At 40.1% G+C, this 14,251-nt stretch overlaps 2 protein-coding genes across 4 annotated transcripts in view; one reads left to right on the top strand and one right to left on the bottom strand.

Moving 5' to 3' along the window:
• Window positions 1-12,685, bottom strand: part of EIF3M (eukaryotic translation initiation factor 3 subunit M) — an 81,819-nt gene extending 69,134 nt beyond the window's left edge. The window contains exon 1 of the mRNA XM_075837758.1: window positions 12,503-12,685. The gene's annotated coding sequence lies outside the window, so the exon portion shown is untranslated. The remainder of the gene's footprint in view (window positions 1-12,502) is intronic.
• Window positions 12,686-12,772: 87 nt separating this feature from the next.
• WT1 (WT1 transcription factor) overlaps window positions 12,773-14,251 on the top strand; it is a 41,256-nt gene continuing 39,777 nt past the window's right edge. For 2 of the 3 annotated variants that reach the window (XM_075837756.1, XM_075837754.1), the window contains exon 1: window positions 12,776-13,390. In XM_075837756.1, the coding sequence (XP_075693871.1) occupies window positions 13,000-13,390 (391 nt within the window). In that variant the 5' untranslated portion in view covers window positions 12,776-12,999. Of the gene's footprint in view, window positions 13,391-14,251 lie in introns of all 3 variants that reach the window. The other variant, XM_075837755.1, reaches the window with a different exon arrangement.

The raw sequence follows: 14,251 nt of genomic DNA, 5'->3' as shown, positions 1-14,251 counted from the left end.
CAACTGGCAGTAAAGGGGGGGATAATGTGTGGCTGGCACTAATAGTGGACACTTTGTGGCTGGTACCATTATGGGGGGACTGTGTGTCTGACATTGTTATGGGGTACACTGTGTAGCTGGAATGCATAACCACCTGGTCTCCAAACGGAGAGCAAGAGAGTCCCATTCACTTCAAAATTGGAAGTCCCAGAAGTGGAACCCCCACCTACATTTATGACTTATACTGTCAATATGTATGAATGTCTAAGATGGGAAAACCCCTTTAAGCTTTATTGCAGCCCTTGCGAGTGGCCCTCAAACCAGAAAAGGTTGTGTACCCCGATCTAAAGTCTTCTTTGCCCTATTCATAATTAATATTTTCGTTTTACATACGTGACCACCTACACTTTCTGATTATTAACACGAAGGATAAAAGTAACAATAATCACGTTAATAAACAAGAAAAATATTGTTTCTAGATATTTGTGATATTGAGTGTTTTCTGCAACGTCTGCACTAACTTAACTAAAACTATAGAAACCAAAAGAAAAAATGTCTGCTGCAGATATCCACTTTGGCCTGTCTACCGCAGAATTTCGCAGAAAATCCTCTATGTCTGAACGTGCCCTTAAAATTTTACATCTGCGTCAGGGCTCCGTCCAGGCATCCCGTCTGAGCTGAAAAAAAAAAATGGAAACCGTAGGTTTCCGTTTGCATCACAATTGATTACAATGGGGACGGATCTGGTTTCCATTCGTCTCCGTGGTGCAAGGGTTCCGTTATTTTTAGCGCAGTCGACTACAGTACTGCTTCCGTCAAAATGACGGAACAAATGACGGAACCCTTGCACAACGGAGACAAATGGAAACCATTTGCACCGGATCCGTCACCATTGATATCAATGGTGATGCAAATGGAAACCTATGGTTTCCGTTTGTTTCAGGCAGGGTTTTGTTCATTGGTTCCCCTGACGGAAAGCTGATACGGAACCCCTTACTATGTAACATATACTATGGAAATATAATGCTTTACTAGTGACCTATAATAATATATTATGGAAATATAACATAATACTACACAATGGAAATATAACAATATTATAGTATAGAATATAATATAATACTATGGAAATATAACATATTACTGTGTAAATATAATACAATAGAAATATAATACAATACTATATTATGGAAATATATTTACTATGAAAATATAATATAACATAATCGTATACTATAAAAATATTACATAATACTATACTGAGAGTATCTAATCTAATACTATGGAAATATAACATAACATGGACATCTAATATGATACTTTTACTATGGAGATTTAAAATAATAGCATACTTTGGAAATATTACAATACTGTGGAAATATAGTATAATACTATTCTATGTAAATATATTATGCTATACTACGGAAATATAACATAATACTACACCTTGGAAATATAACATAATTATATACACATATACTGTACAGTATAACACAGTTAGGCCACGTTCAGACATCGCAGAACTTTTCCGCTGCAAATGTTGGTGCAGATTTGGGGCAATTACGCAACTAATCTGCAGCAACATTTACAGATTTGACAGGTAAGTCAGACGTTGCAGATATCACAGCGGACTTTCCACAGATTTCAGTTTTTGCATTGCAAAGGCTGAAATCCGCAGTGAAATTCCTCTTCCCCGCAATGTAATGAGCACGCTGCGGAGGGAAAAATCTGCACCGCAGCCTAATTTCCGCACAGTTATTTTCTGCAACGTCTGAACCAAGTTTCCTAAAAATGTATAGAAAGAAATTTAAAAAACGGCTGCTGCAGAATTCCACTGCGGACTTTAACAGCTATTCCGCCACGTCTGAATGTGCCCTTACCTGTAAAATATGCAAATGTTGGTGCAGATTCGTTGAATAATTGCCCCCCAGTCACCAACATTTGCAGCGGAAAAATTCTGCCACGTCTGAACATGGCCAAATTCTCCAGTCTATGGATACATTTGTGACCAGAATCAGGTGCTTAGATGGTGGAGGGGGCTTAGCGCCAGGAGGGCGCCAACAAGCCACTCTTTTTTTCTAGATGGTTTTTAGATGCAGTGTTAGAGCAGTGAAATGAATTTTTGCCCCAGGTGAAGGAAAGCCTAGACTGTAGTATACTGGTATGTATCACGCACAATTTATTGCTTTTAGTTTTTTTTGTTTTTTTTTTTACTAATTTGATTGTTAGGGCATGGCCAGACGTGGCGGAATTTCCTCCGCAACTCTCCGCATCAATGCCGCACCTAATCCGGGTTGCGGATTACAGCTGCGGATCTGCCCAAAATGTGCAATAAATTGATGCGGACTAGCTGCTGCGGACTGCGGTAAAAGTGCTTCCCTTCTCTCTATCAGTGCAGGATAGAGAGAAGGGACAGCACTTTCCCGAGTGAAAGTAAACGAATGTCATACTTACCGGCCGTTGTCTTGGTGACGCGTCCCTCTTTCGGCATCCAGCCCGACCTCCCTGGATGATGCGGCAGTCCATGTGACCGCTGCAGCCTGTGATTGGCTGCAGCCGTCACTTAGACTGAAACGTCATCCTGGGAAGCCGGACTGGAGACAGAAGCAGGGAGTTCTCGGTAAGTATGAACTTCTATTTTTTGACAGGTTGCTGTATATTGGGATCGGTAGTCACTGTCCAGGGTGCAGAAACAGTTAATGCCGATCGCTTAACTCTTTCAGCACCATGGACAGTGACTATTTACTGACGTCTCCTAGCAACGCTCCCGTAATTACGGGAGCCCCATTGACTTCCTCAGTCTGGCTGTAGACCTAGAAATACATAGGTCCAGCCAGAATGAAGAAATGTCATGTCAAAAAAGCAAGACGCATCCGCAGCACACATAACATGTGCATGACAGCTGCAGACTTCATTGCGGAATTTAGAATCTCCATTGAAGTCAATGGAGAAATTCCGCCATGAGTCCGCAACCAGTCCGCCACTGGTCCGCAACAGACAGAGCATGCTGCGGACACCAAATTCCGCTCCGCAGCCTATGCTCCGCAGCGGAATTTTACGCATCGTCTAAACGAACACTTCTAAATAGAAGTGGAAGTCAATGGAGAAACGGCTCCGCTGCGGATTAACGCTGCGGAGTGTCCGCAGCGGAATTCAAGTGAAATTCCGCCACGTGTGAACCCAGCCTTATAGCTAAAAATGCATTTCCATTCTACTACAATAGCGATGTACAATCTATCACACACTGCAATGTGCAGCCCCAGTTCAGGTTATAAGAGGCGGCATGTTATATACTGGTATGTGTACTGGAAGAGGATCCCTAACATGGACACACACTTTTGAGAGGAGACAGATTCCCTGTGTTATGACTTATCAGTGTGAACAGATATCTATAGGTGCCTGTAAGATTTATAGAGCTGATTGTAGGCAGAAGTGCGGCACCAATAGTGAAAGGAAACACAAATCCCTCCAGACTATTTCCTAAATGATAGATAAAGGGCAGACAGCTCTGGTAGAATTAAAAACCTCAGCAGTGGCAGAACATGATTAGCTCCCAAACACCTGCGGTGGCATATATGCTCCTAATACAATAAATTACAAGATCCACATAGGTATATGAATTTTATATATATATAATAATAATAATAATAATAATGCACTCCCTACTGTAAATTTTAAGGATATCAGAAGTCCCCATCTGTCATCATAAAAAAGCACAGGGTGTATATTTTTACAGGCAGGGCCAGTGGAGATGGCAAACTGGGCAATTTTCCAGGACCCTCGTTTCCAAAGTGGCCCTGAGGAGTGGACTGGAAATATATTATAGTGTTGTGTGGGCAATATATGGTAGTATTATTTGACATTGTTTGGAGGTATTATTTAGGCATTGAATATCTGTATTGTGTGGGCAATATATGGCAGTATTATTTTGTATTTTATGGCAGCAATAAGGGTATGTTCACACGCCCTATTTACGGAGGTAATTCAGGCGTTTTTCGCCTGGAATTACGGCCGAAAAATCGGCTCCAAACCGTTGGCAAAAATCTGCCCATGGAATTCAGTGGGTCTTATGGTGTTCTGTGCAGACGGGCTTTTTTTTTTACGCACTGCTGTCAAAAGACGGCCGCCTCAAAGAAGTGCATGTCACTTCTTGGGACGTCGTAATTGGAGCCGTTTTTCATTGCCTCCATTGAAAAACAGCTACAATTACGTCCGTAATGGACACCGCGAAAAACGCCTGCACTTGCAAAAACGTCTGAAATTCTGGAGCTGTTTTCGCCTGAAAGCAGCTCCATAATTTCAGATGTATTTTACGTTTGCGTGTGAACATACCCTTATAAGTATTATATGGCAGTATTATTTAGTATTATATGGCAGTATTATTTAGTATTATATGGCAGTATTATTTAGTATTAGGCTATGTTCACACGGAGTATTTTGGGGGAGGAATATCTGCCTCAAAGCTCCAAACGGAATTTTGAGGCAGATATTCCTCCCCCAAAATACTCCGTGTGAATAGCAATGATCGCGCCGTTTTTCGCCCGCGGCCATTGAGCGCCGCGGGCAGAAAACACGCTTTCTCCTGCCTCCCATTGAAGTCAATGGGAGGTCGGAGGCGGAAGCGCCCGAAGATAGGGCATGTCGCTTCTTTTTCCCGCGAGGCAGTTTTACTGCTCGCGGGAAAAAGACGCCGACGCCTCCCATTGAAATCAATGGGAGGCGTTCTCGGGCCGTTTCTGCCGAGTTTTGCGACGCGGTTTCCGCGTCAAAAAACTCGGCAAAAGACCCCGTGTGAACATAGCCTTATATGGCAGTATTATTTAGTATTGTATGGCAGTATTATTTAGTATTGTATGGCAGTATTATTTAGTATTGTATGGCTGTGTTATTTAGTATTATATGGCATTATTATTATTAAGTATTATATGACAGCATTCAGGTACTGTGAAACTACAAGAAAAACGGTCTAAAAATGGCTAGTGGGGGACCCTACTCTGCTTGATGCCCATTGCCCCATTTTCTATAAAACCTGCCCTGTGTACAGGTCACGGAACATGAAGGTGACCTCTTATATTCTTCTAATTTATAGTAGGAGGTATATTATTCTTTATAATACACACCTCTGAAACTCTTTGTATACCATTAATTGATTGAAGCGCTTCATCCTTTTCTAAAAAAAGATCTGCAGCCGCTGAGATGTCTGTGTTTTATGATGTTCTGCAACAACTGGGTTACAGAACTGTATAAACAACACTGCAGCTGCTGAAGAACCTATTCTCTTTTTTTTAACAAAAAGAAAGAGGGATCACTACATGTCAGTCAATCAGTGGTTGTACAGAAGTAACTTTCTGCAAAAGTAATCTGTGACAGACCTCTCCTGCAGGAAGAGATAAGCAGTGTCAATGTAGCACCACTTATCTCTGTATAATTGTCAGGTTCTGACATCAGAATGTGATTCTAATATTATTTATAGACATATTAATGGGAAATCTATCTATCTATCTATCTATCTATCTATCTATCTATCATCTATCTATCTATCTATCTATCTATCTATCTATCTATCTATCTATCTATCTATCTATCTATCTATCTATCTATCTATCTATCTATCTATCTATCTATCTATCTATCTATCTATCTATCTATCTATCTTCTATCCACACTGATCAGCCATAACATTAAAACTAGTGATAGGTGAACTGAATTGAACAGTAAGGGCATGACCAGACGTGGCGTATTTCTTCCGCCACTGTCCGCATCAATGCCACACAGAATCTGCATTGCAGATTCTGTTGTGGATCTGCCCAAAATGGGCATTAAAATTGATGCGGACTAGCCGTTGCGTATTGAGGTGAAAGTACTTCCCTTCTCTCTATCAGTGCAGGATAGAGAGAAGGGACAGCCCTTTCCCTAGTAAAAGTAAAAATAAATTCATACTTACCGGCCGTTGTCTTGGTGACGTGTCCCTCTTTCAGCATCCAGCCTGACCTCCCTGGATGACGCGGCAGTCCATGTGACCGCTGCAGCCTGTGATTGGCCTGTGAGTGGCTGCAGCCGTCACTTAGACTGAAACGTCATCCTGGGAAGCTGGACTGGAGGAAGAAGCAGGGAGTTCTCGGTAAGTATGAACTTCTATTTTTTTTTACAGGTTGCTGTATCTTGTGATCAGAAGTCACTGTCCAGGGTGCAGAAACAGTTACTGCCGATCGTTTAACTCTTTCAGCACCCTGGACAGTGACTATTTACTGACGTCGCCTAGCAACGCTCCCGTAATTACAGGTGCACACACGTAGTCACCCGTAATTATGGGAGCCCCATTGACTTCCTCAGTCTGGCTGTAGACCTACAAATACACATAGGTCCAGCCAGAATGAAGAAATGTCATGTTAGTAAAACCAATACGCTCCGCAGTACACATAACATCTGCGGACTTCATTGCGGAATTTTGAATCTCCATTGAAGTCAATGGAGAAATTCCGCAATGAGTCCGCAACAAGTCAGCCACACGTCCGCAATAACCATTGTATGCTGCGGACACCAAATTCCGCACCGCAGCCTATGCTCCGCAGCGGAATTGTCCGCAACGTGCAAACGAACCCTACTAAAAAGCTGTGGAAGGCAATGGAGAAACGGGTCCGCTGCGGATTTCCGCTCCGGAGTATCTATCGCAGCGGAATTCCAGAGCAATTCCGCCATGTCTGGCCATGCCCTAAGGCTGGGTTCACACAACCTATTTTCAGACATAATGGAGGCGTTTTACGCCTCAAATTACGTCTGAAAAAATGGCTCCAAAACGTTGGCAAACATCTGCCCATTGCTTTCAATGGGTTTACGATGTTCTGTGCCGACGACCTGTCATTTTACGCGTCGCTGTCAAAAGACGACGCGTAAAATTACAGCCTCGTCAAAAGAAGTGCAGGACACTTCTTGGGACGTAATTGGAGCCGTTTTTCATTGACTTCAATGAAGAACAGCTCCAAATTACGTCTGTAAAAGATGCCTCGTAAAACGCGAGTACATGCAATTACGTCTTAAATTCAGGAGCTGTTTTCTCCTGAAAACAGCTCCGTAATTTCAGACGTAATTGCAGTTATCGTGTGCACATACCCTTAAGGTGGCATTACACGGCCCGAAGTGGACCGTGTAAACGAGCGCCGATAAATGATACAGCTTGTTGATTGGCGCTCGTTTGTTCCTTTCACAAGGAGCCAGTATGGGGACAAGCGATTGTTACTCCGATCGCTCGTCCCCATACATTTCTATCATGTTGGCAGCGCCTCTCCCTGTTTACACAGAGAGATGTGCTGCTGACAACGATAAACGTTTATGCATTTAAAACTATGCAATCAGCCAATGAACGAGCATTTGCTCGTTCATTGGCTGATCGTTGCCCTGTTTACACAGGAAAATTATTGGCAATGAGCGTTCTATGAATGCTCGTTTGCCCGATAATTGGCCAGTGTAAAAGGGCCTTAAAGGGGCTCTGTCACCACATTATAAGTGCCCTATCTTCTACATAATGTGATCGGTGCTGTAATGTAGGTGACAGTGTTTTTTATTTAGAAAAACGATCTATTTTCACCAAGTTATGAGTGATTTTAGATTTATGCTAATTAATTTCTGAATGCCCAACTGGGCGTGTTTTTACTTTTGACCAAGTGGGCGTTGTACAGAGAAGTGTATGACGCTGACCAATCAGTGACCAATCAGCGTCATACACTTCTCCCCATTCATGTAATCAGCACATAGTGATCCTGCGTTGTTCACTATCTGCAGTCACATAAACACACTATAACATTACTGAAGTGTCTTGACAGTGAATAGACATCACGTCCAACCAGGACGGAATGTCTATTCACAATCCCGACACTTCGGTAACGAGATCATGCTGTAAATGACAGCACAACGTGATCTCAATGTGCTGTAAGTCACACACAAACGTTACCGAAGTGTCGGGATTGTGAATAGACATCCTGTCCTGGCTGGAGGTCAAAAGTAAAAACACATCCAGTTGGGCATTAATAAACTCATTAGCATAAAGCTAAAATCACTCATAACTTGGTGAAAATAGATCGTTTTTCTAAATAAAAAACACTGCTGTCACCTACATTACAGCGCCGATCACATTATGTGAAAGATAGGGCACTTATAATGTGGTGACAGAGCCTCTTTAAGTTCTTGCAGTTGATATGTTGGAAGCAGGAAAAATGGGCAAGTATAAGACTGAGTTCACATGGTGCTTTTTTTGTTTCGAATTTAGAATGCAATAATTTTTGTTTTGGTTGAGAAATTCCCATTGAGAGGCATTGGAGATTAACTACCAAAATGTAAAAAAGCATTCTTAAAATGCACTAAAAAAAATGCACCATGTAAACTCAGCCTAAGAATCTGAGTGACTTTGTCAAGAGACAAATTGTGATTCCTAGATGACTGGGTCAGAGCATCTCCAAAACGGCAGGTCTTGTGGGGTGTTCTCAGTATGCAGTAGTTAGTACCTACCAAAAGTGGGTCAAGAAAGGAAAACCAGTGAACTGGCTACTGGGTCATGGGTGTCCAAGGCTTATTGATGCGCTTGAAGACTGAAGGCTAGCCCATCTGGTCTGATCCCAAAGAAGAGCTACTGTAGCGCAAATTGTTCAACAGTTACTGCTGGTAATGATAGAAAGATGTCAGAACACACAGAGCATCACAGCTTGCTGGGTTTGGAGCTGTGATGCTTTGGACTGGTCAGAGTGCCCACGCTGACCCCTGTCCACTGCCAAAAGTGCCTAGAATGGGCATGTGAGCATCAGAACTGGAGCATGGAGCATTGGAAGAAGGTGCCTGGTCTGATGAATCACGTTTTCTTTTACATTATGTGGACGCGGTCGGGTGCTTGTGTGTCACTTACCTGGCGAAGAGATGGCACTGGGATGCACTATGGGAAGAAGACAAGCCGGCGGAGGCAGTGTGATGCTCTGGGCAATGTTCTGCTGGGAAATCTTGGGTCCTGGCATTCATGTGGATGTTACTTTGACACGTACCAACTTCTTTCAGCAGGATAATGCTTTTGCCATACTGCAGAAATTGTTCAGGAATGGTTTGAGGAACATGATAAACTATTAAAGGCGTTGAAGACCTCCAAATTTCCCAGATCTCAATCTGATCGATCATCTGTGGCATGTGCTAGAAAAACAAGTCTCATCCATCTCATCCACCTCGAAACTTACAGGACTTAAAGGATCTACTGCTAACATCTTGGTACCAAATAACACAGGAACCTTCAGAGGTCTTGTGGAATCCATGCTTTAATAGGCCAGAGCTGTTCTGGCGGCACAAGGGGGTATACAATATTAGGGCATGGCCAGACGTGGCGTATTTCTGCCGACACTGTCCGCATCAATGCCGCACATAATCTGCAGATTCTGTTGCGGCTTTGCCTAAAATGTGCAGTAAATTGATGCGGATTAGCCGTTGCGTATTCAGGTGAAGAGTATTTCCTGCTGTCTTTTAAAACATTTCATCACAGTCTGGCTAGAGACCTCGAAACACATAGGTCCAGCCAGAATGAAGAAATATCCTGTTTGTAAAACCAATATGCAACGCAACACACATAACATCTGCGGATTTCATTGCAGAATTTTGAAACTCTATTGAAGTCAATGGAGAAATTCCGTAATAAGTCCGCTACACGTCCGCAACAGCCAGTGTATGCTGCGAACACCAAATTTCGCACCGCAGCCTATGGTCCGCAGCGGAGTTTTCCGCCATGTGTGCACGAACCTAACTAAAAAGGTGTGGAAACCAATGGAGAAAATGTCCGCTGCGGATTTCCACAGCAGACTGGCCATAGCGGAATTCCAGAGCAATTCCACCACGTCTGGCGCTGCCCCTAGGCAGGTGGTTTTAATGTTATGGTCAATCAGTATATATATATATATATATATATATATATATATATATATATATATATATATATTATATATGATATATATGTCTGTGGAGTATATATATATATATATATGCACACATATATGTTTATATATGTGTGGAGTATATAAATATATACATACACACACATATTTATAAATATGTATAGATTTGTACATGTGTGTGTGTGTAATATATAGAAATACATATGTGAATTATTTTATTTATATATATATATATGTATATATATATGTATATATATATGTATATATATATATATATATATATATATATATATATATATATATATATAGGCACATTTACTTATATTTTCATAGACAGGCTATATGGACACATTTTATGAGCTCACATATATTGTAAATATAGGCGCACACTCTGTATTGCTGTCGGGACGCTCCCCATGAACTTCTTCTCTATTCCCCAGTGATCCCCAAACCTGTGAATGAAGTTGTTATTTAGTCCCCACTGACCTTGACATTCATGCCCGGACAGAAAATAGCTCTGCTACAATAACTGCTCTATTTTTGGTCCGGTAACCTTGTAGTGCTTTTCAATACGAGGAAATGGAGGTAAATGTGTCTGCCAATTAACACAGGGCGGCTATAATTCCCCTGCTGGATATTAAATCAATGCACGGGCTTCACAATGGCAGGGGCTGCTTAATTGACCGGCAAATTGACTCCACTACAATCCTTTATTACACTATTCATTGATTACTGACCACAGACCTCATGGAGAGGGGAGGGGACATAGGGAGAAAGCCACCCAATTACATAGACATCCAGTGCACTTACTAATTGCCTTTCTGTAAGAGATGTTCTAGCAGATTGTAAAATATACAGGAGGAATGGATAGTGGTAAAGAGAGATAAATAGAGAAAGTGGAAAATGATAGATAGATAGATAGATAGATAGATAGATAGATAGATAGATAGATAGATAGATAGATAGATAGATAGATAGATAGATAGATAGATAGATAGATAGATAGATATTCTAAGTATTCCCTCATCCTGTATCTCAGCATCTGAGAGTGTTATACAATTTAGGAACATACATCTGTCATTCCAATACTCGCAGAGTGGAGAGATTTGTTATAAAATAAGGTTACAATTCTTAAATTATCAATAACAAAATTAAAAAAACAATACATTTATAAAATAAAAAAATAACAGTTGCTAACAATAACAACAACAATAATAATAATAATAATCATCATAATCATAAAAATATCACTAACAATACTACCTAATTATTATTATTATTATTATTATTATTATTATTATTATTATTATTATTAATAATAATAATGTTATGTACTACTGAAAATTAGTTATTTTCTATATTATTAATTGCTAATGCATCTAAAATTGTCTAATTATGTACTGAAAATGGTGGATTCTTTATAGCAAATTATAACAGCGAAAGTTACCTAAACATTTGTTAAATATATATATTTATTATATAATATAAACGATATTATATTACATTATAATATACATATATTTTACATTATAATAAAGATAGATAGAAAAATAATAAAAGTATAATATTTTTATATATTTTTAACGACTTTGAGCACAGATATTTTTAAATTCTATTTTTCTTTTTGTGTAGCAATAATAAGAGTAATTTATGTCCATAATTTCCCCCCAACAGTAAATAAATAGTTGTAAAGCGTAATGTTATAATATCCGACGCTTTGTGAGTCAAAAGCAATAACGAGGTACATATAATAATATACAGAATAAAACAATTTTTGATACAATTGAAAATAAAATGTTGTGAAACTGCTGGAATTCTGTTGTAGATTATTTTAATTAGTAATATTAGATTGATTAATAATGAATTCATGAATTCCTTTATTTCTCCGTTTTCACGCTCTGGTACATAGTTGTGGGGTCACTTGTTGATGACTGCTCCTGTCCCATCCTGTATATTATAATGATGTTATCCAGTGATAATGGCTGGTGCTGCTGGATCACAGGGGGCACACAACCCCCCAGGAGCGTGTGAAAGTGCAGCAACAAGTGACACTAATAAGTGATAGGAAGAAGGTGAAAGTTCATTATCGTATAATGTGAAATTAAGGACATGCCACTCCGGCTAATTGATAGCTGACAGATCCCTATCTCCTGAGAGCATCTTGTCTATTTATGCAGAAGCAAAGATGGTCACTAAATATACAGATCCTTAGCTGGTATTTACCTATATTTATATAATAATAGTTATCATAATAGTAATAACAGTAATAATACAAACATATCTATCTATCTATCTATCTATCTATCTATCTATCTATCTATCTATCTATCTATCTATCTATCTATCTATCTATCTATCTATCTATCTATCTATCTATCTATCATCTATCTATCTATCTATCTATCTATCTATCTATCTATCTATCTATCTATCTATCTATCTATCTATCTATCTATCTATCTATCTATCTATCTATCTATCTATCTATCCATCTATCTATCGTTGTACTGGAAAGAAAAAATTACTTTGCCTCCACGAATACACGTATATTTAGTTATCCCATTTCCCGAAAAGTTAATATCATTTCATTCTTACTAAATACTTACAGGTCCCAATTAATTCCCGGAGTCTCCTTGAAGCACCACACAGCCCAGTCTTGTCATTTTTTTTAGCTCATCAATGACTCAAATGTATCACTAGCATTTTTTATAATTGGGGTAAATGATCACCCTCCCTCCCCCTTCTCTTTCTTCTTTCTCTGAGGCTGGGGTCTGGCTCAGTTCAGGAGAGTAGTGATAGAAGCCTGTGATGTGGATACCAGGGGATGTGTATGAATGGAGATGGGGCTGGGGCTCCACCTCCCAGTGAGGAGAAGCCCCTATTAGAGCATTAGGGACCTGGCAAGTAGGAGACACAAGGAGAGGCAGCTCCCACTCTCCACAGCTCTTGTATGACTCTGGTCATAGTGAGAGCAGTGATATCCCAGGGAATTATCAACACATATTGCTGTTGGCGGTGGAGCTGGACTATTGATTGGACTCCACCATCCCAGCAGTGATCTCCTATCAGCTTGGAGTCCAGCATCAGTCCCTGTAGTATTCAAATGGGGTCTGATGTGAGGGACATGAACACCCTGCTCCCCCCTGTCTCTTCTCTCTCCGGGAACAGTAGCTGTAACATGCCAGTTAGCAGCAGTGGGCAGTGGGCACCAGTTCTGGACTTCCCCCCAGGTGCTCCATACAGTTCTCTCGCTCCACACTCTTTTATCAAGCAGGAGCCCAGCTGGAACCCGGATCTCCATGAGGATCAATGTCTCAGCGCCTTCACTGTCCACTTCTCTGGGCAGTTCACTGGCACAGCTGCTGGAGCCTGCAGGTATGGGGCATTTAGTGCACCCCCTCCAAGCCAGGCGTCAACTGGGCAGCCGAGGATGTTCACCAATGCTCCTTACTTGTCCAACTGCTTGGAGAACCAGCAAAGTATCAGGAACCAAGGTAGGTCCATGGCTTTTAGTCTATTGTATTTTATTGTTACGTTATATACAAGATCGATCTATCTATCATCTATCTATCTATCTATGTATCTATCTATGTATCTATCTATCTATCTATCTATCTATCTATCTATCTATCTATCTATCTATCTATCTGGTTTTTTTGCTACTTATAGTAATATAATATGTATTAAAACAATTTGTTATCATCACCAGCATTAGATTATTATTATTATCATTATTACATTTTGCAACATTTGTTTTACTATTCTCTGCGCAAAAAGTGGACTTCTGCTATATTTATATCGTATATTTAAAAAAAAGTATCTATATATTTGTCTGTCTATATATATATAATCTGGCAGCTAGCTCATATCTATTTATCTATTTGTATATAATATCTATGTTCCACTATATATTGTCTATATTACAGTTAGAACATACTGTTGCAGCCTATATACAACCTATAGAAGGTGCTGGGTCCTGGGTCAGTCTGAGCACATGCAGGTCCTTCAGGTTCAAGTTCAAACTGACTGTCATCATTGATGTTACAAAATAAGAACGCACAGGAGATTTATCAGTATACAAGGGAATTAGGATTATCCCTCTTGAGTAATCTCAGTGCACACACAGGATCACCGCAGGGACTGGATCACTGGATTTACAAATTATTGTCTGTATAGTTTATTGGATCTCTAGTAGAATAATGCTGCGCCTGCTGAACAGTATTCCCAATGCTCTTGCATTATAAATTGTATAGAATATGAATCCCATGCAGTGCTCTCCTATCTCCAGAAACTCTGTACACTGAATGTTCATGATGTTCGTTACTTTCCAATATGAAAGTATTCCATCTATAGAT

The sequence above is a fragment of the Rhinoderma darwinii genome, chromosome 9 (genome assembly GCF_050947455.1).
Source record: "Rhinoderma darwinii isolate aRhiDar2 chromosome 9, aRhiDar2.hap1, whole genome shotgun sequence".
Taxonomy (NCBI): domain Eukaryota; kingdom Metazoa; phylum Chordata; class Amphibia; order Anura; family Rhinodermatidae; genus Rhinoderma; species Rhinoderma darwinii.
This window is presented reverse-complemented; position numbering and strand designations above follow the sequence as displayed.